At 40.9% G+C, this 24,552-nt stretch overlaps 1 protein-coding gene across 3 annotated transcripts in view; it reads right to left on the bottom strand.

Moving 5' to 3' along the window:
- Nucleotides 1-1,582: 1,582 nt before the first annotated feature.
- The window catches only part of kif26ba (kinesin family member 26Ba), a 101,375-nt gene continuing 78,405 nt past the window's right edge, over nt 1,583-24,552 (bottom strand). For 2 of the 3 annotated variants that reach the window (XM_086283925.1, XM_086283783.1), the window contains exons 12-27: nt 22,319-22,490; nt 21,379-21,705; nt 21,117-21,293; nt 20,446-20,581; nt 20,114-20,348; nt 19,891-19,995; nt 19,588-19,709; nt 18,598-18,774; nt 17,724-18,028; nt 15,997-17,595; nt 15,333-15,556; nt 14,928-15,077; nt 14,600-14,814; nt 10,172-10,437; nt 7,892-8,042; nt 1,583-6,283 (exon numbers count right to left, since the gene is read on the bottom strand). In XM_086283925.1, coding sequence (XP_086140051.1) covers nt 6,135-6,283; nt 7,892-8,042; nt 10,172-10,437; nt 14,600-14,814; nt 14,928-15,077; nt 15,333-15,556; nt 15,997-17,595; nt 17,724-18,028; nt 18,598-18,774; nt 19,588-19,709; nt 19,891-19,995; nt 20,114-20,348; nt 20,446-20,581; nt 21,117-21,293; nt 21,379-21,705; nt 22,319-22,490 — 4,510 coding nt within the window. In that variant the 3' untranslated portion in view covers nt 1,583-6,134. The remainder of the gene's footprint in view (nt 6,284-7,891; nt 8,043-10,171; nt 10,438-14,599; nt 14,815-14,927; nt 15,078-15,332; nt 15,557-15,996; nt 17,596-17,723; nt 18,029-18,597; nt 18,775-19,587; nt 19,710-19,890; nt 19,996-20,113; nt 20,349-20,445; nt 20,582-21,116; nt 21,294-21,378; nt 21,706-22,318; nt 22,491-24,552) is intronic. The other variant, XM_086283844.1, reaches the window with a different exon arrangement.

The following is a 24,552-nucleotide window of genomic DNA, read 5'->3' as shown; positions in this document are numbered from 1 at the left end:
CACAATTAATCCCATTAATCCTAAAGTTTCTGCATCCTGTCCTTGTTTGAGAACTGGAGAGGAAGAAGCAGAGGGAGGGAGGAAAGCCCCTGTTGGCCCCGGTCTCCTCTGTAATCTGTAGATTCCATTGTGATGAGTGATCCTAGGGTGTGTGTGTGTGTGTTGGTTTAGTAAAGTACATACATCACCCTCTGTGCATTTCCATCACACATACTTCCCATGTTAATCCCTGTTTTTGTTTCTCTGCACACACACACAGTTTTCCCATGTTAATCCCAAAATTCTGCCATATGCAAACTGATGACACTATGTCCTAGGGGCGTGTGTGCACGAATGGGTGTTTTTCTGCCATCTTTCTCAGTCTTCTCAAAAAACTGAGCTGATTTTTTTCCTTTTGGCTCAAAATATTTTTTGTAATTATAGAAAAAAAAACTGTAGAAACGAGGTATCAACAGATTATTTTTCAACTTTGAAGAGAGAAACGATGCAAGCTTACTGTGTTTCAAAGACTGAGTGGACCCTAGTGGAGTGAATGGCCTGTGGGAGCCGTCTGTACTGCTGCACCGCTCCTACCTACATTACTCACTTCATTGGTTTTGTTGCTTTCAGTCCTTCACTCGCTCACTTTTCCCATATAACATCCATCAAATGAGATTTAGTGTTTCTTAGCTATAACCTCCTGTCTCTCCCTCTCTGTCACTCACTGTCTGTCTTCCCCATTTATATCTCTCTCTCTCCAAAGGCTTTCAAATGAAATTCTCTATTTGCCGGAGTCTCTCTTTCTCTTTCACTGCACGTCTCTGCAGGCAACCTGACCACACAGAAATAAAGAACACCAAATGTTTTTTTCTTTCTTTCACCACCTCAATTCATTCCCCCCTCTACCATTTACTCAGCCCCATTTTTTAATTTTCACATTTTCATTCTCATTTTCAGAGACATTTTCATTCTCATGTCACTGTTCCTCCCCCTGCACTACCTCACCTTTACTGTCACCTTACTCGCTATCTGCTAATATTATTCATTTCCTCTCGCTCCATCTTAATAACTCTCCTCTCCATAATTTACCTTTTCTTAAAGATACAAAAGTCAGAAGTTTTCCTACCAGAACTGTGGGATTTGTGTCTTATTTGGTTTTGGCTCACTGATGTTTGCTTTTACTCACTTTTGCTTCAGTACTTGATTATATTTAGGTAATTAAAAGCAAAAAAACCAAGCATTAACCTTGCAGCAAAATGATGCTTACCCAGTGTGTTTAAATGAAAGACCAAGAGGTCCTTTAAGTGTCCACATGTGACAAGTTAGTAGTCACATGTAATTTGGCGATGCTAGCAGCTTTGCCAAAATACAGTATTTGAGGCTGTGAGGATGAGAACGCTGTGGCTTTTTCAGTCCTTTGATTTAAGAGCAGACTTAAATCAAAGGACTGTGAAGCTTAATAGTAACTACCATTACTGCAGTCACCTGAAAACACTTAAACCTGTTCTCTGCATGTTGACTAAAAGTTGCACACTTGCTTTTTGAGGATTTTTAGCTATGCTAGAGTCACTATTCTTGCATTCATTGGTTCCCAATTTCTTAGGCTGTGTGTACACTCCACAAAAACCTAAGAGCTACAGCTCAGAGTCGACAGGCCTCAGTTAGCATGTTAAGTTCACGATAGTAAAATTAAAGACTGAACAGGTGTCACTTGTTTGGAAGGTTTGCCACAAGAAAGGTTCTTCTCTCTAAAAACAACAAAAAAAACATGGCCAGTTTTTGTAAGATTATAATTAATTAACAAACCACTTCTACAACAATGTGCTTAGATGAGACCAAAGTGGACATGCTGATGGACATAATTCAACGCACTCTTATCAGCTGTCAAGCACGGTGGGCTTATGTTGCAGCTACAAGAGTTGTAGTATTGAGTTGAGCTCTTCTGCAGTTATCTCATAGTATTAGTTACAAATCACCTAAAGGATCCTTCTTTTGCTACACTTTTAAAATGCAGTACAGTGTAATCTTATATTGAATAATTTCACCTACTTTATTTCTCTTGTACAGTTTTGGTGCTTCTTCTTGTCACTCCTCTCTTCTTGGATAAAAAGCAGTCCTGTACTCGTCTTCTTTCTCACTTGTCTTCCTTTCTTCTTGCATTTCCCCCTTTGCTACCTTTATTCTTCTCTCGTCTCTAATCTATTATTTCTCCTCGCTCCCATTCCTGCCTTCTCCTCCTTCCTGTTCCCTGCCGTGCACTGATGATCAAAGCAGGCTCAAAGGGGATTACTGTATGTCACAGAAAAGCTGCCTACAGGGTACTCAAGGTCCACATTTACACATGCTCTGGAAACTAAATGATATTTTTGAGTTGTCCCAGTCCCTTGTTTATGTAAATCTAACAGCCCAATGCAATAACGTACAATGTTACGTGTTCCATGTTACATCATTTAAATTTCTGATGAGTTTGAGTCGTAATGCAAAAGATTTTTAGTTCATCAGAAGTGAAACAGCACGCCTTCTGGACATCTGCACACTACTTCGTCTATTCTGTGTGCAAAGAATGAAGCATCAGGTGTGAAACTCTTTTAATACATTCCTTTATTTACATCCCTCCATCTTTTTCTTCCGTCTTTACCATATGTCAGACCAGATTTCACAAAAACGGTAAATCTGCAGTGGACAATATGAGCACAGCGAGACTCCTGTGCACCATTTGTTCCACATTTACACTGATAATGTGTTGTTTTAAATAGAATTACTGAGGGTATTTAGCATGAATATGTCTCACAACTGGCATTTTTATCAAGAGACTGGAACAGAAAAGTGATTTTTTTATTTTTAGTTATCCAGAGATCTTCAAACAACTGACCCTGTGTCTTACAACTGAGCAAAGCAGAAGTTGACTCCTAATGCTAATGATAACATCTGTTTTTGGTAAATGTGGTCTGACCCGGACTTTAACACACAATGCTCCCTAAGATGCCTTGTATGAGATTTACAGATAGCACATTATAATTCTTAAATGTGTCTACAAAATATGCACCAGCACAGCATATTTGTCAGTTTATTCCATAGATCATGTGATGCTTATGTTGTGCAGAGTGACTTTGCAGATGGAAATCTGTGAATAACTTGATTTAAAACACCCCGCTATTCTTTTAGCTGTAATAGTTTCTAGCAATTTTTGATTATTACTACAATAATAAAGGGATATCCCATTAGATTTGGCAGTAACATATCAAGGAAGAAACCTCCCACATAGCATCTTAAAAAGGATAGTTCAATACAAGCCATTAGCTCATTTAGAGGTTAGATTTCCCAAAACACTCGCTGCTAATTACACAGGGCTGCAGTTCATAAGACACAGACGTTTCTCTTAAAGCAACACAGCTGCCTTCATACTGGAAGGCTTCTGATTTGCATGTAATCAACTAGCATCCCTGTTCTGCATGTGAATGTTTGGGGAACCAAACCCATTGAAATCCTCAAGAGGAACAACAGGAGCAAATGAAACCAACAACAAAAAAAATATCTAAAATAAAAATGATGGCATATATGCTATGTGCACAGTATATATATTTATATATGACATGGGCTCAGCAAAGTATGTACAGTTATTTTTCTTTTTCATCAATGCATAGTAACTTTGTAAGATCATGAGGTGTACGTAAATGAGAACATTAAGTAGCAACTCAAATAAATAAACTTTCATTCATGACTTGCACAATGAACACGGGGATAAAAACAGGAAATGATCAGAGATGCTCTTAAAAAACAAAAAAAGCCTCTCAAGTTTGTCAAAAGCGTCTTGCTCTCAGGGGTAATTTCTCACTAGATTATCTCTTGGCTATCCCCGCCAGTATGCACTACATGAAATCATTAGCTGATTCAGATCCACGTGAAGATAAAAACTTCACTGAATTAACTGTATTTTCTGTTTCAGCGACAGCACGTTCTGGTTTTTTGCTCTTAGTGGAGGAAAAAATCAGCACTACAACGCTTTTGACAAATTACACCAATACGGTGACATCATTTCCACTGCTCTCATGTCGCTCTCCCATAATGCTCTCTGCTCGACAACAACAGACACGATGACAGTGATGTAGAAGAAGCATTTGAAAGGCGTTGTTTTGTGTTTCAGGGGGAAATGGACTCTTTCGTATATTTATATTTGTACAAACATTTAGATCATAAGTATCTCAAGCACCATAGATAATAATACTAACAAATCTTAGGAGTTGCTATCCATCCAAAAAGTGGAACCAGGCAGAGATCTATGTCTTAAGCTCGTCTCCTCCCTTTTTAATTAGGTTCCTTTAATTTTTTTTATATAATTTAATTGTCCTTTACAATATAGGGGATATTAAAAGTGTTTAAACACCCTATAGCTGTAGTCCCAAAATATTGATTAAATCTACTACCTTGTTTCATTATAATTAAATGTTAAACACAGTATATTGACGCACCTGCGTGTCCCTCACAATTTATCTATAAATATGTCTTCAGATTTCGATTATCCTGCTCAATGCTACTATCGTACATAGTCTCTACATGGTCCCATTGCACTCAAATAAAAAAAGGATACCTTATTATAAAACACACACAATGACAAATCATTCAGTTTCTTTTAGAATAGAGCAGAACAACACAGATACGAATAACAGACAGACTGCCTGTGAGTCAGGCAGGGAGGCAGGGAGTCAGTCGTTGGTTGTATTTAACACCAGATCAGAGAGAAGTGTTTTCACCTCTACTACCTTCTGACATTTCATAGCTTTGTGAACATTAAAAATTTCTATCGAGGGAAACATCGTGTATGAATGCCCCGGAGGGCCAAGAGTCACATGTGCTCCGTTTGTGAGTAAAGCCAAAGTAAAAACGACACCACAGGATACCAGATTCAGTGTTTTTGTTTAAACACACATAACTTTGTGTCCAGGAAAAATGTTTAATGCTTTTAACTTTAGGTTTTTGGTCCTTCCAAGTTTAATTAAGTTAATCTGTAGTTTTCCTTTAAAGGGGACCTATTATGCTTTTCCTGTTGGGAATAAGTACGAAGAACTAAAATGGTGTTTCACAGAGGATCAACTGAGAGCACTTCACTGAGGCCCAGTATAAAATAAATAAGGATTATTTTGATCTGTTGCTCATGCAAAGCGGCTCCTGTGGAGTCCGAGAGTAAAAATAAAGAGCATAACAGGTCCACTTTAACGTTGTTTCTCTGATCTCTAATCAATGTACCAAAGACCATACATTGAAACACACACTATTAGTTTGTTTATCATATAGTGAAACACTGACCCACAGTAAAACATCACATTTAGAAAAGAAAATGAAAACTGCTTCCAAGGACACTGATCTTTTCTGGATGTTTCTATACTAGCACCATACTTACTTGTACACAAATTTAGAGAGAAGGAGACTTGGTCTTGGTATTGTTGAAATGTTCACAAGGCACTTCTAAATCGTTTCCTTCGTCCTCTTGTCATTCTCTCTCGGTTAGTCTCTTTTAGTCGCTGCACAACAATACCAGGCCACTCTGTAGTCAGCACTCCGTATTTACAGCCAAAGGCTTTTAACCATGTAAAAAATGTTCTTCCAAAATGTGTTAGATGTGAAATTATTCTTCTCTTGCACTTCAACTTCAGCTTTCTCCTTCTTACAAAATGGCAGTTTTTGTTCAGCTATAGCCTTTTTTTTTGCTCTCGGTACATTCTTTCAAAGTTTGACTCACTGCGTGTCACTGCGGTCCAATTATTTTGTTCTCTGGTTACTTGGTTTGACATGTCTTTTTAGACTCTCATACACTATTTGGGCAGCCATATTTTCTCTGATTGAAAGTAGCCCGTCCATTAGATAGTTTCTGAGGTTGTTTCCAAGCCCCAGCAAACAAATCTACAAATCTTGTCTCTGTTTTTCTGTTAATTTTTCTCCGTAAATCTTCTTTTGATTTTTCCGGCCACCTGGCCTTCTGCTTACTCACATCTGGACAAGACGCTGGAATAATATGCAGGATCATGCGGTCGGTCTATTCCTGTGTTCATCCTTCCAACTGTCGAGCTGCAGTTAAAGATTTTCTAAATGTGTTTGATTAGTCAGGGGAATGGTCTAGACATTGACATCGTCGAGGCCACTTCTCCGCCTCCATCTGTCTACTGATGCCTTGAGGACACATCAAAGCAGGTGATCATCATAAGATGGGCTTTGCAGAAGTTGACTCTGGTCTCCAGTTTGTCTGTCACTGTTTCCAGAGCCTCCAAATACTCCAATGAGTCCACTTCATAGGCCTGCTGCAGCTCAACTGGACACAAATAGAAAGGTGGAGAAAATACATCATTCCTTGATAAAGTGCTGTTGAATGTGGGTTTAATAATTAAAAAGGTGCCACTGGTTATATTTTACATGTTATTGTTAAAATGGAATAATGATAAATGTCATAATAATAATTTATAACAATTATGATTTAAGAAAAAAGAAGGCGGCCGATGAGTTAATCATCACTCTCTCTACACCGGTCACTGTTGTGAGCACCTCAGACTCCAACATCATAGCTGTAATGGGCTTGATATCAAACAGTGATGGCATTGCCTGCTGGTCTCAGATTATCGAATAATGTAAAGAGAAAAACTTCCAGCTAAATCCCTGCAAGTCCAAGGACCTCATAATGGACTTTACGAGAGAGTAGCAGAGGAAATTTGGCCCTCTCTGCATATTTGGGGCCCATGTGAAGAGGGTAGATAACTTTAAACACGGTAGTGTTTACATCACAAAGGACCTGTCATGGTCCTGACACATGAAATCCCTGGTGAAGAAAGCCCATCAGCACCTATAGCATCTCAGGTACCTAAGAGACTTTAAACTCCCACTCAGGGTGCACAGGAACTTCTACACCTGCATCTTGAGTGGGAATATCAACACCTGGATGGTTAGTTGCACCAAGCAGGTGGTCTGTTAGCTGAGAGAATCTTCAAGACCACCCTCCCCCATCTGTGGGACAGCGTAGAATAAGATCTCAGAGGATCAATAGGAACTCCAGCCCTTCTTTTATGGTTGCATGATTCATTATGTTGGTTGCACTTTTATTTCATATACAGCCCAATAGGTACATAACTGAATAATTAAGTCTGATGTAGCCTATTGCTACTTATGTAAAATCTGCATTATTATCCAAGAACTGTTACGATTAGGATTCACATCACAATTCACACATAAATCAGAGATTTATCCATTTTTTCATACCCGAGTTTGTTTGTACTTTGCAAAAAATGTACAAAAAGTGCCTCTGACCATTTATTCAAAGAAATGACAGCTAGCTATCTTAGCGAATTTAAACACAGCTGTATTAAATCACTACTACTTATTGATAATTATTATTATTATTAAATGTGTTTTCTTAAAAAGAAGATTAGGGCATGGCAGCATGCTGATTGTATGCAAAAGCCTGTTTAGATGATTCTGATTTACTAAATTGTACAGTAGTAAGAAAATGTCCTTACAGTGCAATTGAGGGCAATTAAGCCACACCCTTACAAAAAAACACAACAAAGCAAAACATTATTTCGTATCGTGAAAGTTTGCCCCATCAGATGCATCAATCTGCAACAACACAATCCTTCCCACAAATGCATTTGTGTCTATTGAAGTAAAATCTATAATGCCCAGTCACTTCATACTTTAATAATGAAATGACAGAATGTATTTGTCTGAAGAATGAACCAGCAGTCATGTAGCACAGCATTAGTAATTAACATGAGTCATATAAAATATAAAAATATGCATCATAACTTAAACATAATAGACTTATTTATTTCAGAATAATCCTCCACTAAAATCCTAAACAGTTTCTAACCTCCTTTGCTCTCTCACACACAGACCTGTATTCCCTGATGTGTCAGAGGTCCACACTTACACTCAGTGGTCCACTTGTGTGGCTCCAGCATCAAGTACTGTTTGGTTTGTTCCAGTTCTTTCTTGAGACACTGGTACTTGGCTCTGACTTCACTGATTCGCTGCTGGCGGTGCTCCAACAGACGAAGCTTGGCACTGACATACACCACCTCCTGACACACAGAGAAGGCAGACAGATAGACACGGATTTTATTTAGCTTTATTTTTTCAGAGGAGCGTGTTGTGAAACACAGGTGGGTCTCCTTCAGCAGCAGCACGCTTAAAATTCACACAGTTAAATACATTCGCACCTCATCGTCTCCCACTGTGGCTGCAGCTGAGCGCCTTCGGACACTGAGCAGCTTTCACTGGAACACGATTGTGGCTTTCTTAAGGTTGCTGCAGGGAAAATCTATATTTCATGCTTTTTCTCCATTTCTCTTTTCCAGTGCTCACAGTGCTCTCTCCTCTGATCACATAAAGGTTTAACAGTGGAAACCCCCCCAAAACCTGCATTCATTTACAACAATTTCCTAAGTTTAACAATTTTATTCTGCAAAGTCCTCAGAATTTAGAATCATTTTTTTAAGTAAGCCAAGATATGTAGATTTATTTAAAAAGTTCACTGTTCACACAGAACTAAATGCTAATGTTGAGCTATTCATGTTCTGAAAATCCTTGCTGTTGTATTTTTTAAAACCTTTTGGTTTCTTTCCACACTGTCACAACAACACAAATCCTTTTTCATCCATTGCCCAACCACCAGCTTCCTCTTCTGGGTTTCCATTAGCAGCAGTGTCCAACACTTATTGTTTTTTAATGTGCTTCACCATCATTATTCATCAAATCAGTGTCACTGGAATCAAGAGCAATAGCCATCTTGCACTTCTGCTCTCCTTCTCCTTCACTCTTCTAAAGACATCCATTCATCCTTCCCCTTCAGTCAACCATAATAAATCCTAAAAGTTTTTTGCTATTTTCTTCTTCCTCCCTCTTTTACACGTGCTTCCTAGTCAGCCTCCTACATAACTGTAGTCCGGTGGGAACTAGATATTTTTAAAATGTGTCGAAATGAAGCTATGAACACCGCATGTACAAATATCAAGTGGCAACAACCATCGTAACCGAGGATTGCTGAGTGGTGGCTCCAAAAACACTCCCAGTATCAACTTCCATTACAAATTCAATTAAATGTTCTAGTCACTCTGGTGTCATTAGTTCACTCTTCCTAATCAGTGTATTAGTGGCTATTTTTAGGCTTTAGAGAGAGAATGAGAGATACTGTTTGGATGAGGCAAGCCGGAAGTAAAGCTGGAATCCAAGAACCTGTTTTAGTTGAGAACTGGTGCCAAATTGTCTGGTTCATCTGAATAATAAATCACTTCCTGACATGGTTGATCTCATTACTGAGGTTTCAGCAGAACCAAGTCCGATTTAGCCTGTTTTTCTACTCTGATTCTACCCTGTATTCAGAGTCAGTCATAATAAAGTGCTACGTTAATGCTGGAAAGGAGGAACTGACAACCAATGAGATCTGTAGGCAGAACTGATAATGGCATTGACAACAATAAAATCTTGCTTAGATTATGATATGTTGTAATAACGTTTAATTTTCTTTTGTCCTCACTTGCTGGTGGTGTATGCAGAACTTTTCCATAGATGGTTTTGCTTTTCATCAGCGTGTCTTAATCAGTTTTGGGTTCACTGTAATTTTGTCCTGTTCTTTGAAAGTAATACCAGTAGACCCTCAGGGGATTCCACTATCCAAGAAAGTGAAAATATATTTTCTTTATGGTTTTAAATCTTAATGCACAAACTGTCACATTAAGTAAACTGCTTTAAATGTAACTCGTCTGTTAGCTTCTAGCTACACTCGCCTCCTCCACCCTGCTAATATTTGGAGCCTCGCCTGGCTCCAAGGAGACAAGATAGCACCAGACATTAACATTATTCTCTAGGCTTCAGTTTAGCTCTAATGCAAACTCACTGAGTGATATTATCAATATCTATCTTTACATACGCCACATGTTCCTTTACTAAAATGATATGCTGCTTCCTAAATTTGAAGTTTTGTTTTCCTGCAAACTGCCCAATAACAACGCACCCTGTGATGACACATATATGCCTGAATTTTTTACCTTTTGCCCATCACCCATTTAGGTTTTTGCTCAAGGACGTGTTGACATACGGGCAGGAAGAGATAAGGATCAAATTTCCAACCCTGCAATTTGTTGACCTGCTCCACCACTTGACCTACAACAGCTGTGCAGCTCAGGTGTCTTTCCTCCCTCCTCCCTCTCACCTTGCTCCCTCCTTTGTCCTTCCTTTTCTGCAGCCGTTCAACATCATCTATCTCGTACACCTTGATCTCAAAGGTTTCTGTTGTTGCGGTCACTGCCCGGAGGTTTGAGGGTGCAGGTGGCCCAAGTGGCCCGTCGACCCAGCATGCACCAGGGCTGGAGGAGGAGGAAGACGAGGACGTGATGGCTTGTTTGGAGGAACGGTGAGAAGGCGATGATGAAGAGGAGTCCAAGGTTAGTGCTGGGATCAGACGTCGACGCTGGAGACCTAAAAGAACAAATAAAAAGAAGATTACAGAAAGACTGTTACACACTGATGACAGGAATAGTGAAGTTTTGAGCTAAGACGATAAACTGTTCATATGAACGGCAGAATAAAAAGTGTCTTTTAATTCTAATTGAAGAAATATCGCATGTTTGGAGTTATATACATTCTACTTTTTGGTGCATTTTATATAGCATTGAAGTGCCAGGTTATAGAGTGCAAAAAAAGCTGAATATGTTTAAAAAATAACTGATCTGAGCCGATCTGATGCAGTTTTTTCCTAAATATACAAAGTGCCAAAGAATTTTTCAACTCTGCTTGTTTTATCTCATTCATATGCTTAGTTTGCTTGCAGTGCGTTTTACTCTCAAGATCACCATTAGTTTAGCTCCATAATCCTCAAACAGTGCATCAGTCCCTAGTGGTGTGGCACAGAGCCACCACAGGTGGGGTGTGGATGAACAGAAGAAAAATGCTAAATGAAACTAAGCTAAATGAAAATGGGAAAAACAAATACTGATATTATAGTGCTGAACTTTATTATTCACTAAAATAATTCTAGGGTGTAGTAATACCCAAAAGTGATGAGGTTCAAACCAACTATCAGAATGGGGACAAAGGAGGTCTGAAGTGACTCAGTGAGATCCTGCCAGATGTACTGGTCCTACCTAAGTCTAAGGAGCTGGGAAAGGAAAAAAAAAGTCTGGACTTCTTTAAGTTGCTTGAAGACGTTTCACCTCTCATCCGAGAAGTTTCTTCAGTTCTAAGGTCAAATGGTGGGGAGTCCCAGATTTAAGCCCTGTGGGAGTATTCCCCCAAGAGGGACACAAGGTGCATTGTTATTGGGCAGTTTGCAGGAAAACAAAACTTCACATTTAGGAAGCAGCATATCATTTTAGTAAAGGAACATGTGGCATATGCAATGATGGATATTTGTCCCTCTTGGTGGGATACCCCCACAGGGCTTAAATCTGGGACTCTCCACCATTTGACCCTAGAACTGAAGAAGCTTCTCGGATGAGAGGTGAAACGTCTTCAAGCAACTTAAAGAAATCCAGACGCCTTTTTCTTTCCAAACTTCTTAGACTATGATGACCTGGATGACTGAGAACCTTTAATGGTCCTACTGGAGTTTTCCCATACAACTATCTCTAGAGTTTATAGATAATGGTCAAAAAACCCAGAACCCACAGAGAAGAGAATAACTGAACTGCTTTGAGCTAATAAGAACGCAGTAACTCAAATAACCAGTTGTTATAACCAATGTATCCAGAAGTGCATGTCCAAATGCACATGTCAAATCCTGAAGCAGATGGCAGAAAACCACACCGGGTGCTACTTCTGTCAGCTAAGAACAGAAAACTGAGGCTGTAAATCACCCAGACTCACAGAAATCGGGCAATAGAAGATCAGAAAACTGCTGCTGGGTCAGAGTTTGGTGTGAACAACATGAAAGCATAGATCCTTCCTGCTGTGCATCAATGGTTCAAGCTGCTGGTGGTAGTGACAGCACCCATTTAGTATAACTTAAATGACACAGCCTACCTGACTATTGTAGCTGACCATGTTTATCCCTTTATGATCACACTGTACACTTCTTCTAATAGCTGATTCCAGCAGGATATCACACTACAAAGTTAAAATCATCTTTAATGCGTTTCCTGAACACAACAATGAATTTAGTGTAGTCAAGCACCCTTCACGTACACCAGATCTCAAGCTAATTTGTGACGATATCATGTCAATATGAATTAAAATCTGTGAGGAATGTTTCCAGGACCTTGTTGACTCTTCGTCATGAAGAATTAAAAAGCTCTGAAGGCAAAGACAGGCCCAACCCTGTACTAACAATGTGAAACTACAGCAATGAAATGACCAATATTCACCCTCGGGGTCTTCAGACATAGCTAAATGGTAAATGGCCTGTATTTATATAGCGCTTTACTAGTCCCTAAGGACCCCAAAGCGCTTTACATATCCAGTCATCCACCCATTCACACACACATTCACACACTGGTGATGGCAAGCTACATGTAGCCACAGCCACCCTGGGGCGCACTGACAGAGGCGAGGCTGCCTGACACTGGCGCCACCGGGCCCTCTGACCACCACCAGTAGGTGGCAACGGGTGAAGTGTCTTGCCCAAGGACACAACGACCGAGGCTGTCCAAGCCGGGGCTCGAACCAGTAACCTTCCGATTACAAGGCGACCTCCCAACTCTTGAGCCACGATCGCCCCATATGAGCTATATGATCTTTTTTGATTTAACATATTTGACACATTCTTACATTTCTGTTAAATCATATTTGTTGTGTAGCAATGAAGAAAAAAAACTGGGAGACATTACTGGAACTATTTTATAGTACAGCAGTTTAGCTACAAGCTTTAGTCTTACATTGAACTGCAATATATATGACATCTCTCTGCTAAGAAAAAAGACATCTTTCCAAATTTCAGATTCTTCCTTGAACGCAATAAAACCCCTTAAGTGTCGGTTCACTCAGTGGGCATACCTTTCTTGTTTTGCACAGACATGATCGGTGGGAGTGGGGAGGAAGACAGATAAAAGACTCACTGGAGAGAGACATAAAGGAGGGGACAAAAGAAAACTGTCGCGCGAGACAGAATGTGAAATTGATAATGGAGAAGTGAAGTGAGATAAATAAAAAAGCAGGTAGAGCTCATAGATAATAGCAGCGGGTCAGTCTCTAATCTAACCACTGCGCAACACTGAACACACGTGCGCTTTGCATGGAAATTTCCAGACATGTCAACAGGAATGAGAGTTATCAGATTCACCAGAAAGTCAGTGATAAGGTATGTGTGAGAGAGGGGAGAGGAAGTGCTGATTTTAATAAGGTTGCAGCTGTCTTTTGGTCTCGAAGCAGCGCATAAAGGTCAAGCAGAGACATTTGTATTTCATTAGGAAGCAGCATAGAACGGGACAGAGAAAGATTGAGTCTGCGGGGAGAGGAAGATGCGAGGGAAGCGAGCTGGATGAATGACAGAGAGATGGGGTGAATACGTGGAATATGAGGAGAGAGGTAAGCACATGAATCCAGCCTAATGAAAATCAAGGATAAAAAGAGAGACTCAGCTGGAGATGTAATTAACATTTCAGCTGGATATTGCCTCGGTCCTTTATACACATGCTCTTTCTGCTATTTTATTATTAAGAGTATAATCAGTTTTCTATCACCGGGGCTCAACTGTATCAATCGTTCCTCGCTCACTGGCTTCACCTTGATTCACAACAAACACAGAATAATCCTTCACACCTTTGTGTCATCTTGTGGCACTGTCGTGGCTCTTTGATCCACAGAATCGGTTGTGGTGAAAGCAAAATGAGAGTAAACCCGGAATTTACGCTGCATGGCAGGAGGTGAGACTGCTTCCCGCACACTTGGATGGAAAGGCTAATTCCCTTTCGAATCAATAATTAGACACACACTGGAAGGAGCTGCCTCTCTTCAATCAGATTTTTTATGCACATATCAATCCTCATGCTTAACCAATAGACAGTAATTTGGCAGGCACATTAGCAAGCTCTCTGTGTTCTGTTCTGGTGAATATATATTCATTACAGCCTACACCAGCAGATTCCCTTTTACCATTTCACAGATGACTGGTCAGGGTCACCTTACCTTACCCAGCACCTCCTGTAGCCACAGCTTTCTTCACATTTCCCTTAACTGTTCGCTTCTTTTGTTACAGTGCTTTTCAACATCACAAAGGTGTCTATTTCTATTTCCAGCACTTCTATGTTACTGTTGTTTTGAAAAATATATGATCAAAATTTCACGCCTAAAAATTTGTTTGTAAAAGTTAATATGGTAAAAGTGGGCAAGCATCACACATTGAGGATACATTGAATAGAAATGGTACAGATGTTGGATATATATTTATTCATGTAATTATAAAAACTAGCCATCTGGGTGGTTTTAGCGCAGGGTGTATTTAATTTCATGTTTTTAACGCTTGTGCTTGTGCCAGCTTAATTAGGAGTGCTAAGACACTTCGACTTGTTCAGAAGAAATTACCACTAGTTATGTTGAGGAAAATCCTAAATTTGCCTTCCTATAAAGAATAGCAAGCGGATTATCAGGTTTTAGTTGAGGGGTGAAGATGTTTATAAAACGCGATTTTGAAAATTTGTGTCGTGACCTGTGTTGCTCCTGCTCTTCTTGCTGCTTCTGGAGCTCCGTCGGGAGGAGGTGGTGGCTGAGCTGTGCTCACTGAGGGAGTCCTGAGCAGAGGAGGTACTTCCTGTGTTCTCACTGCTGTCTCTCAGCATGCTCTCATACCCACTGCTGCCTCCACTGTGGTAAAACAAAGCCGTCTTCCCCATTGCCGGAGGGAGCTCACCACTCAACACACTGCTGTTAGAGGCATTATGAGATCACAGTTAGAGATGAAGCAAAATACAGAAAAAATACATGTTTTATTTTGTGAAATTTAAGTTTCAAATTCCTCAGAGCCCTAAAGCTTGTACCTGTTGTCACTAGCATGGCCGCTACTGCAGCGGTGTGGTTTTCTGGGAGCTGTAATCTTGCTGTAGGGAGAAGGCAGTGTTTGTACCACTGCTGCCCTCTCCTCTCCCAGGCTATCTCCCCCACCGCCTCCTGCTCCACCTCCTCCTCCACTGAGAACAAGGAAATAGGAAGCAGTAAATAACTTCGAACAGATTATTATCTGAATGAACTTAAATGTCACTTTGCCTTACAGTTTGCACCTTACATTATCACGACTTGCCAAAGTTACTCTTGCATAATATATGGATCTAATCTTGCATTTTATATTAGCTGTCCTATGAATAAATGAAAAATGCTTCCATAGGAACCACTAAATAGGTGTACAGTATATGTAAATATACTTTTATGATATAAAACTAACAAACCTTGTCCCTCTTTCCTCTGTTGGATCTGTGCCTCCTCCCTGAACATGACTCCTGGAACGGGAGCCAGCACTCCCCTGGAGTAGCTCTGAGATTCGACCGTTAACAGCTCGGAGAGGAAGCTTAGCAGCCAGACTTCCCCCTCGACTTCGACTCAGAGACTGGGTAGACCAGGACCCAGGGGCAGGTCCCTGCTGCTGCACAGGGGCCGGGACTGAACTCTGGGGCTAAAAAGACAAGTAAAGTGGTTTAGGTGGATGGAAGGAGAAATGTAAGCCAACATCCTTTAATTACTTTAAAGCAGCAATCCCAGTCCACGTGGGCCGGTTTCCCTGCAGGTTTTAGATGTGTCCTTGATCCATCACAGCTAATTTAAATGGATAAATTACCTTCTCAACATGTCTTGAAGTTCTCCAGAGGCCTGGTAATGAACTTATCATGTGATTCAGGTGTGTTGACCCAGGGTGAGATCTGAAACCTGCAGGGACACCGGCCCTCGTGGACTGAGATTGGGGACCCTGCTTTAAAGGATGGACGTTAAAGCTAAACACAGTTTGAGGAAGGTCCTTAAATAATTTTAGCTAATTTTGTCTGATGAGCTTGTGGTTTACAGATGTTAAAGAAAGTGAGCGCGGATCATTTACTTTGAAGAAATATTTATTCCTACCTTTCCATTAGGAGGAAGGCTGGAGCTCCGGCTGGAGCTTTGGCTTAAAGACTTAGTAGAGAAGCTCAGAGTCTTGGTGCTGGAGGCAGACAGACTCCTGGCCTTGGGACTGCTGGTCATCAGCAGCTTACTAACTGCTGATATCTTTGACTGGCTGCTGGTCTTAGCTGGTGACTGTGGAGCGCTGTTTGGACTGGTACTGCCACTAAAAAGGCTGCTGGTGTTTCCAGAAGAAGAAGATAGTGATCCAGCACGGTTGAGGCTGCGTCCAGTGCGAGGCATGGTGCTGTCTCCCTTCACTCCCCCTCCCCCTCTAAGACTCTCACCTCTCTCCAAGGAAAAGCAGTCATAATGATGGGAACCACTGTGTGAGCTGTGGACTCGGCCCAGAGAGTTGGTTCTGTTGGCAAGCTGCTCCAACTTGGCACTGAAAAGCCTACTACTGTCTATGCTGGAGCCTCGCTGTCGAGTTACTCCTGCAGGGCCACAGCCAGATACCCCTGCATCATCTGCCGAGTTCCCCTGCGATGAGACTCCATGTGTGGTTTGCTGGAGAGGGCTGGCTGCCCTGTTCCGCTGGTCTAGACTGGACTTTCGTACAGGCGGCAGTGGTGGGATTCCCCCTTTTTTATGAGAGAAAAAGCCCTGCTTTCCATTGGATCCCCAGCGATCAAGTGTGGCACGGGGACTACAAGGAGTTGAAGTGGTGACTCCAAGATTACGGTACTCGCTTCCATTGTCTAAGCCGTCATGGCGGTTGACACGGTGCCATCCGCGTGGTAGACTAGCGGTACGGTGGATATCTGGGTTATAAATACTAGTCAAGCATTCACCTTGGGCAACAACAGCCACCATCTCACAACCATCCACCACTCGCTTAAAAGAGTCTGGCGATGACACCACCTCACCACCTGAACTTGAACTGCCACGATCACCACCCCCACCATTTGCCTTATCTATTGAGTGGCCCTTCGAATGCTCTGCCTCCCTCTTCTCCAGTTTCCTTTCACACACTAGTTCCTTGGACTTTCCTTCTTCTGTACCACGTTTCAGCCAGGGGTCTTCAAAGCTCATCTCACTTGAAATAGATGCTATAAATGCTGCACTGGATTTGACTGGATCTTTCATAAAGTTGGCCTTTGTAGGTGAGGAGAGGATGGTGGCTTCCTGGACAACCATGGGTTTGACAGCTGCACATGGGTGAACAAGGATGTTGGTCTTGAAAGGAGCCATGTTGCCAGGTCCTGCCAGAATTTGTATGTTAGTTTTAGCCATGGAAGGAGGCAGTTTTCTCAGCCTTTCTTTAGTTGGAGTACCCTTATCACTCTGGTTCTCTGACAGAACCATTTCTCCTTCCAGACTCCCTCTTCTTGGGGTACCACCATTTTCATAACCATCCAGCGTCTCGATTCCAAAGTTGGGATCAGGATCAGCCAGTGCCTCCCCTTGCTGGCTCTGGGACTGGCTGAAGCTATGAAGAGACTGATCAGCTTCGCTGCCCGCGCTCAGATCACTCACCCAGGAAGAGTTGGGTGAACCACAGTTTGACATTCCTGTGGCTAAGGATTCACCTTCTGTCCGCAGCTTGGCCATTGCCACCTAAAACCAATCAAGTATGACATCTTGAAATCCAGAAACAATTATAAAATGTGGCTGTTAAAGTTTAAATAATGTCAAATCTATTTTATTTATGCAAATTCAAACCAAACGATCAAAGTAGCACTAACCTCTGCCATGGCAACAACATCTGAAACCCCCGAAGATGCTGCAGGACCTACAAGCATGTGATCCTCCACAACTCCATCTAAAGCAGTACAAATGGGTTGAGAGCCAGTAGCGAGGGCAGCTGCAGAGCCACAGTCACTGTTGAAGCTGATGATGCTTACTGGACGACCAGCCAAGCCTTCATTCTCAATGAGAGCAGTAATGTCAAGGTCCTCCTCACCTCCAGTAACCACAGTGTACACCAGTTCATCATCCCCAAGTACAAGAGGTCCAAGTGTTACTGCAGATGCTGCTGAACCTGAGACTCCTGGAAGAAAATATAAAGATAGAAAAAAGCGAAAGTTAATTTCTCAGTTCTTCATGGTCTTTATGTATATGCCGATCAGTTAAAAAAAAAAAAAAAAGTGGAAAAGAGTCATTCAGTTACGATGCAGTGTTATTCTAGGAAATGCTGGGTCCCTACAATCATGTGGACATAACCTTCAGACCCATGACTCCTGCAGACCAAGCACACCTCACATGCAAATATCCATCCCTGATGGCAGTAGCTACCTGCTGCACTGAGAGTTTGAAAAACTCCCCTTGGTCTCCAGATCTCCACATTCAATCAAGCATTTGAGGGATGCTCCAGAAGTAAACTGATCCTTGAAACCTCTCTGACACAACTCACAATAATCAAGAGATCTCCCGCCAACAATCCAGTTCCAGACACTTTAGAACAACCCCTGAGTCTTAACAGGTTACAGCTGTTTCAACATTTCTGCATGTGGTTTTGATAGAGCGCCTTATTGTCATTAAAACTGCAAGGATTACCCACAATGTACTTTCTCACCACTTTTCCTCGTGTTAAAACAAGCTGTGTTTACTGGAACTTACCATCCTTGCTATCCAAAGGTATTGGTGGTACATCATCATCGCAGAGCGTCTCAGCTGAGCCCAGGCTGGCAGATAACGATGGAGTTGGCTCACGGACTTGTGGGCTCATCCCTGCAGGAGAACTCCTGGACAGCAGGGACTCTGTGGAGGAACGACCACTGTCTGCAGCCAAACTGTCTGTAGAATCAGAAACATCTGGCATTGTAATTTATTTTGTTTTCCAAGTGCAGGGAAATTGGCATCACGCTGAGAAGACAAGTTCAAACCAGTGATTATTATGCAGATAAACTGTGTCATACACAGGTGACTCAGCATGTGTCTTTTATGCATCCAGCATATATAAAACAGCAGTAACATTACCCGGGAAGAATTCACCGTTAATGAACGGGGAGATGCACATAAGAACAAATGTTTCTCATCATGATGCTTGAAACATGTCACCAAATGTTTCAAGCATCAGTTGCAAATTGCTTACTGATTTTTCTCAACTCGCCAGTATTTGTAAGACTTCTTGCATTTAAAACGAAAATATTTTTTTTTTCCAATATTCTTCTAGTCTTTATCTCATCCAAATGGATGCAACATTAAATGGAGAGAACAAATTCACTTTTTTAGTGAAATTGGAGCACTATACAAAAATTATTTTTGTAATCTTAAAAGAAACTCATATACACCCTAAAGGATACTCTAGAACTGACCAGCCAAGAATTCACTGTAGCTTATTTCTGATATTTTTACTTGAAGTAGATGAGTATGATGGGTGGTGACAGGTAGTTGTAATGAAATGTTACTATTTAACCTAAAAAAAGGAAAATTTAGATTTAAACTGAAACTTAAACTGAGATAAGAAAATAAAAAGACAAAGGAGTGAAATGGAAAAGTAAAAATAATTAAATGTAATATCCATATATAGCATATATATGTATACATTTAAAAAAAAAAATTAACACAGTTCTAAAGCGTAACTGTGTAAAAGAAAGAAAAGCATACTGTCTGACGTCAAAGCATCCGGGGCCTGGCCTTCCTGAGTGTTTGAGGATACAGGCTGCATTGCTGGAATGACACCCTTTTGGGTATACACTTTGCACCGCTGGGATGGGGATGATGGAGGCCTGAGAAGCAAGATAAAAATGAATTAGATTGCGCAAACTGAATTTTTGGCGCTGAACATTTACACATCAGAGCACTTGAGAGTTCTAGTACATAGCTTTATTTAACACTTTCCAAGTTTTGCTCAAAACAAAATGAAGATTTTTGCCATCAGCACTATGCTTCACTGTATATTTGCTTCACCTGTACTCTGAGGTTTTGGTCAGGCTGGCAATTCCAAGACGTGGTGATCCTAGAGGTCGTGACTTCCCCTCACAATTGCCGCCCGCCACATTCAGATTCTCATGACTGCACAAATGAGAGACAGTAAAAGCAATAAATCATGAATTAAACATATAAACATATTTCCTAAAGGCTAAGGGTAACATATGAAAAAGAGTACTGAATCTAAACCACCTGGTCTTACCTGTCATGTAGGTGGGAGTTCTTGGCTCTGTGCAGTGGGTTAGAGGTGATGCTGCTGCTTCCTGTAATGCTTCTGGTACTCGTAACTGTTGGGCAGCCAGAACTCTGAGTCAAGCTGTGGATCATTGTCTGGGCCAGCTCAGCCTCCTCCACCACCTCCTTGATCTCCTGCAGCTGCTGGTCATTGGTCCTCCTCCTGGACACCTGCACAGCCCCTCCTACATCACACGCAGGTTCTAGAAACAGAAGACCCAAAGATGATTTACACGTTAACATACAGCACATGCAAAATATGAACGGAAGCATCATCATTATTCCTAATAATAATTGAACCTGTTTTGGCTTCTGTATCCAACACAGCTGGAGGGGCTGGAGCAGGAGCAGCAGCTGGAACAGATGAAGATGGACATGCCTCTTGTTTGACCCCTTGTTTGATAGCTGGAGCCTCTTCAAAGGGAAACTTTGCCACCTGCAAAAATGAACAGAGCGATGGGGAACAGAAGAGTAACAGACTATCATCAAAGGGAAAATTCTGAAATTATGTCGCTTTTATTTCTAAATTACAGTACACCGTTAATCACAACTTCAGTGATGGTGGAAGAGAATAAAAAAGATCACTTGAGCTCCAAACAACCTGCGCTATTGCCGTGCAAATATTGGGATTCTGTATAAATATTTTCACAATAAGGTAATTTGTGAAAAGTAATTTGAATGTGTTATATCCAAACACAAATGGAAATACATGAGTATTGAAAGGCACAGAAAATTGCCACCACAAACAGCAGCTGTAACAACAATAAAAAAGCCGGACACGCAATGAACAAAATGCTAAGTAGATACAAACAGAACGCTTCTTTTTCATCTGAATAAATTGACAAAAATAGCTATCAAGCTTTCAATAGACCCCCTATTACAGATCCCATCATACTATGTCATCCTATTTGTATCTAAGATTTTTATTTGCACAATCACAACAAAAACAAGAGCAGAAGACAGTTCTTCACCTCCTCGCTGCCATCGATGCAGTCCAATCTCTCCTGCAGCTCAGCAAAGGTGTTGCACTTCAGGCATTCAGCTCCTTCCTCTGGGACAGGAGCCAGCGGCTGACCAAGTAGAGACTGAGAGGCTTGAGACAAAGGTTGTGAGGGGCCACTGGGCTGCTCGTCTGGCTGAGACTGCACCTGTTATAGAATTATTCTTCATCACAAATATTCTACTTAATAATGCTAAGTGTCTAATCTTTAAATGCACATATTTTCAAATTACCTTGTTCTGTGCCCCTGCTGCCTGATTTTGGCTTTGCTCTGAAGTTTTACCTCGAAGCAACGCAGGAATAATTGGTACAAATTCTGGGGGTTCCTCATTGTCCGTTAGCTCTCTGTCTGACACAGCTGCTCCATTCGGACCCACGTAGATGACTGTGTCGCATGACTGCTCGCTGCTGGAGTATTCGTCGGGGTCACTGGAGAGTCGCAGCAGCGGAAGGTCAGAGTCAGGGTCACCACGGTGATGGAAAGGTCGCAGGTGGGTCGGACGACGCATGCGACCCTCCTCGCAGGAGCTTTCTCCCCCAGAGGAGCTGGATGTGTATTGCTGAGAAGAGCCCAGATAATAAGGAAAGTGGAAGCAGAGAAGAGCGATGAGAGAGAAATGATTTCCTTTTGAGATTTGCAGAGTGAGATTGTCCTTTTTTTCTTTTCCTTTTAATTGACGTTTAGAGACCAGAAAGAAGGAGATGAGGGGATAACTAATATGGACCCAAGGCAGAAGATAAGAACTTCACTTCATTGCAGTTCAGTTTAACTTAATTCCTCCTATTTGTCTAGCATATTAGTAATAGAGTATCTTGTGGCTTGAAATGTCTTCTTTATTTTTAGAGCTGAAGCCCTCATTTTAACCTTTTGTCTTCTGCAGAACACTTTTGACATCTGTGAGCGCAAGAAGTCAATTTGTGTCAGCAGCAAACGGAGACAAGAAGGTTAAATATTTTGTATAACTAGTTTCAACTTCTATAAAAGATTTTCACCTAAACTCCAAAAATTAAAACACTGCAGTGCACTGTCAGGGCAATGTGTGTTTCAGCATAAAATGAACCGTCAAAAAAGTAATTTATGTTTGTTTAAGACATTATACCTGGCACTTTACTTGTCTATATCTGGATAGTTTTATTATTTTAATGAAGCACGAAGAATGAAATAAAACTCACCACTGTGACTTTAGTTTTCTTCTTTTTCATGCGGAGCACCCGGGAAGCAATCTGAATAGTGGAGAGGGTTTCTGAGAAATCTCTAGGTGAGGCAGAGATGTGAGCAATCATGGTGGTCCGGCAGTTCATGTTGCCTAGCGACTCCCTTAGCAACATGGTCAGCTTTCTGTCCCTGGTTACACATATACACCGAGACGTGAGCATTGAAGACATGTTGTAAATACGCACAGTCACTTAAAGGTGTGACAAAACTGGTCGATTTTCTCACAAATGCCCACGTATGTTTTGGCTAAAGGGTATTAATAACTCTTCTTGGTCAGGTAGAGCATTTTCCACAAGTTAGAGAGTCTGCAACATTAACACAACACAAGGCTAACATGAAATTTAAATGAAAAAAGTACTTATAATCATTAGTTATTTTTCCGATTATTAATGCAAAAAGAGACAAACAATTTGCTAATTAAAGCTCACAGTTCACCTATTTAATATTTATCCTCTGACCTGTAGCACTTTTTAATCCATCTTTTGGTGTAGGTTGTGCAGCTTTTGAGATATTTGCTAGATGCAGATAGTACTTATCTTTCAGTTATGAAACACTCAGTTGCATGATCTGGTGACTTCAAAGTATCTGCAAACTTTTTTGTGAGCAGTTTAATATAGGAACTATTTTCTTTCCCTCTTCACTCTCAGTACTTTTGTATGTCACTACTGCTTGATTGATTGATTGATTGATTGATTGATTGATTGGTAATTTATTTCAACATGTGAACAATATACAAGTACATTTAGAAAAGAAATAAGAGAGAAAAAAAATACTATACAAATTACATACAAAAAAACATTCTGATTAATTTACATGTTGAAAGGGAGTGGGAAGAAACTGCTTTCTGCTATAGTTTGTGTCCTTGTCTTTATATTCACTCTATTTGTTCTTTTCTGTTTTGCCCTCACACCTAACCAGTCTTGACAGATGTCTGACACTCTTTGAACCCTGTCTCTTCCTGTTAAAAGGGGGTTCTTCTTTCCCAATGTCACCAAGTGTTACTTATATCGCCTTGTTAGACTGATGGTTTTCAATGTGAAATTGTAGCATCTATTAAAAAATAAAACTGTCCGGACAGTTATCTATAATCTAATAACAAAAACGGCAGTCCTGTAACTTTGCAAAAATAAGTGCTTCTTGCTCTGAAAATGAGCCCAAAAGAGCTTCCAGTTCAAAAACTAGAGTTTGTGGACACACACCCTTAATGTTCAACTCCTGTCATACTGTGTCACATGTACATGCACGCTTCACTATGGATAGCAATACAGTTGATGGGTGTAGTTTAGTGGAAAGAGATGAAGTCCTGCATGAAACTGCTCACAACAGAATTTTCTAATATCTCCAAGACAGTGCAGCTCATCACAAAACAATCTAGATGGATAAGCAGCACTCCAGACCAGTAGTAAAATATATACATTTGATTTTTGGGTGAACAGTCCCTTTAAAAGAGGCGCTCAGGGTATGATAAAGTCTAATATTGGGAGATGGTCTATGTCCCAGAGAGATTAAACGAGCAGATGGGAGAGTAAAACTAGGCTGTGTGTTTAAGAAAAGACTTTCTCCTGGGTGGGCTACTGCAATCATTCATAATGTTTGTGTGTGTGCTGAGGCCTGCAGGCTGACAGTGAGTACAGCTCCTCTGTGGCCCGATACCTCATGCTGCTGTCCCCCTTTTCTAAAAACACAGCCCGCAGTCAAGTCTTGCACACGTATGTGTACATTCACATGCGTGTATGTACACAACAGTGTACATACGCAAAGTACGTACACGCTCCTATCTGACCGCCTCCTCTTTTTCATTATTGCTTTCTTTTTTTCTTTTCTGATTTCTCAGTTTGCTGCCTCGGGCTTCAACAAATCCTCCAGTCTCTGTCTCTCTCTTTCGAGCTATCTCTGCATATCTTCCTGAGATTAATGTAGGTAAACTCATGACTCATGAAGTATTCATTTGGATGTTAATTCAAGTGCTGGGGATGTTGGATTGGGTCTTACCTATCAGCCTGTGCTAGATTTATTACAAGCTTTACCAGGCAGGAACATCGTATATGTAATATGACACTTTCTGTCATCTAAATTCCTGGATCACCACTGTTTCAGAAAATTCATATTAAGGCATTGAATAAGCAGCACTGTGGTACAGCTTTGCTCACAAATTTCTACTTAACTAAACTAATAAACTGAGAAAATCTAG

The sequence above is a fragment of the Aulonocara sp. 'chitande type north' Nkhata Bay genome, linkage group LG1, assembly GCF_057382095.1.
Source record: "Aulonocara sp. 'chitande type north' Nkhata Bay isolate Kocher_YH1m ecotype deep benthic linkage group LG1, A_spYH_male_GT1.1, whole genome shotgun sequence".
Classification (NCBI taxonomy): Eukaryota; Metazoa; Chordata; class Actinopteri; order Cichliformes; family Cichlidae; genus Aulonocara; species Aulonocara sp. 'chitande type north' Nkhata Bay.
This window is presented reverse-complemented; position numbering and strand designations above follow the sequence as displayed.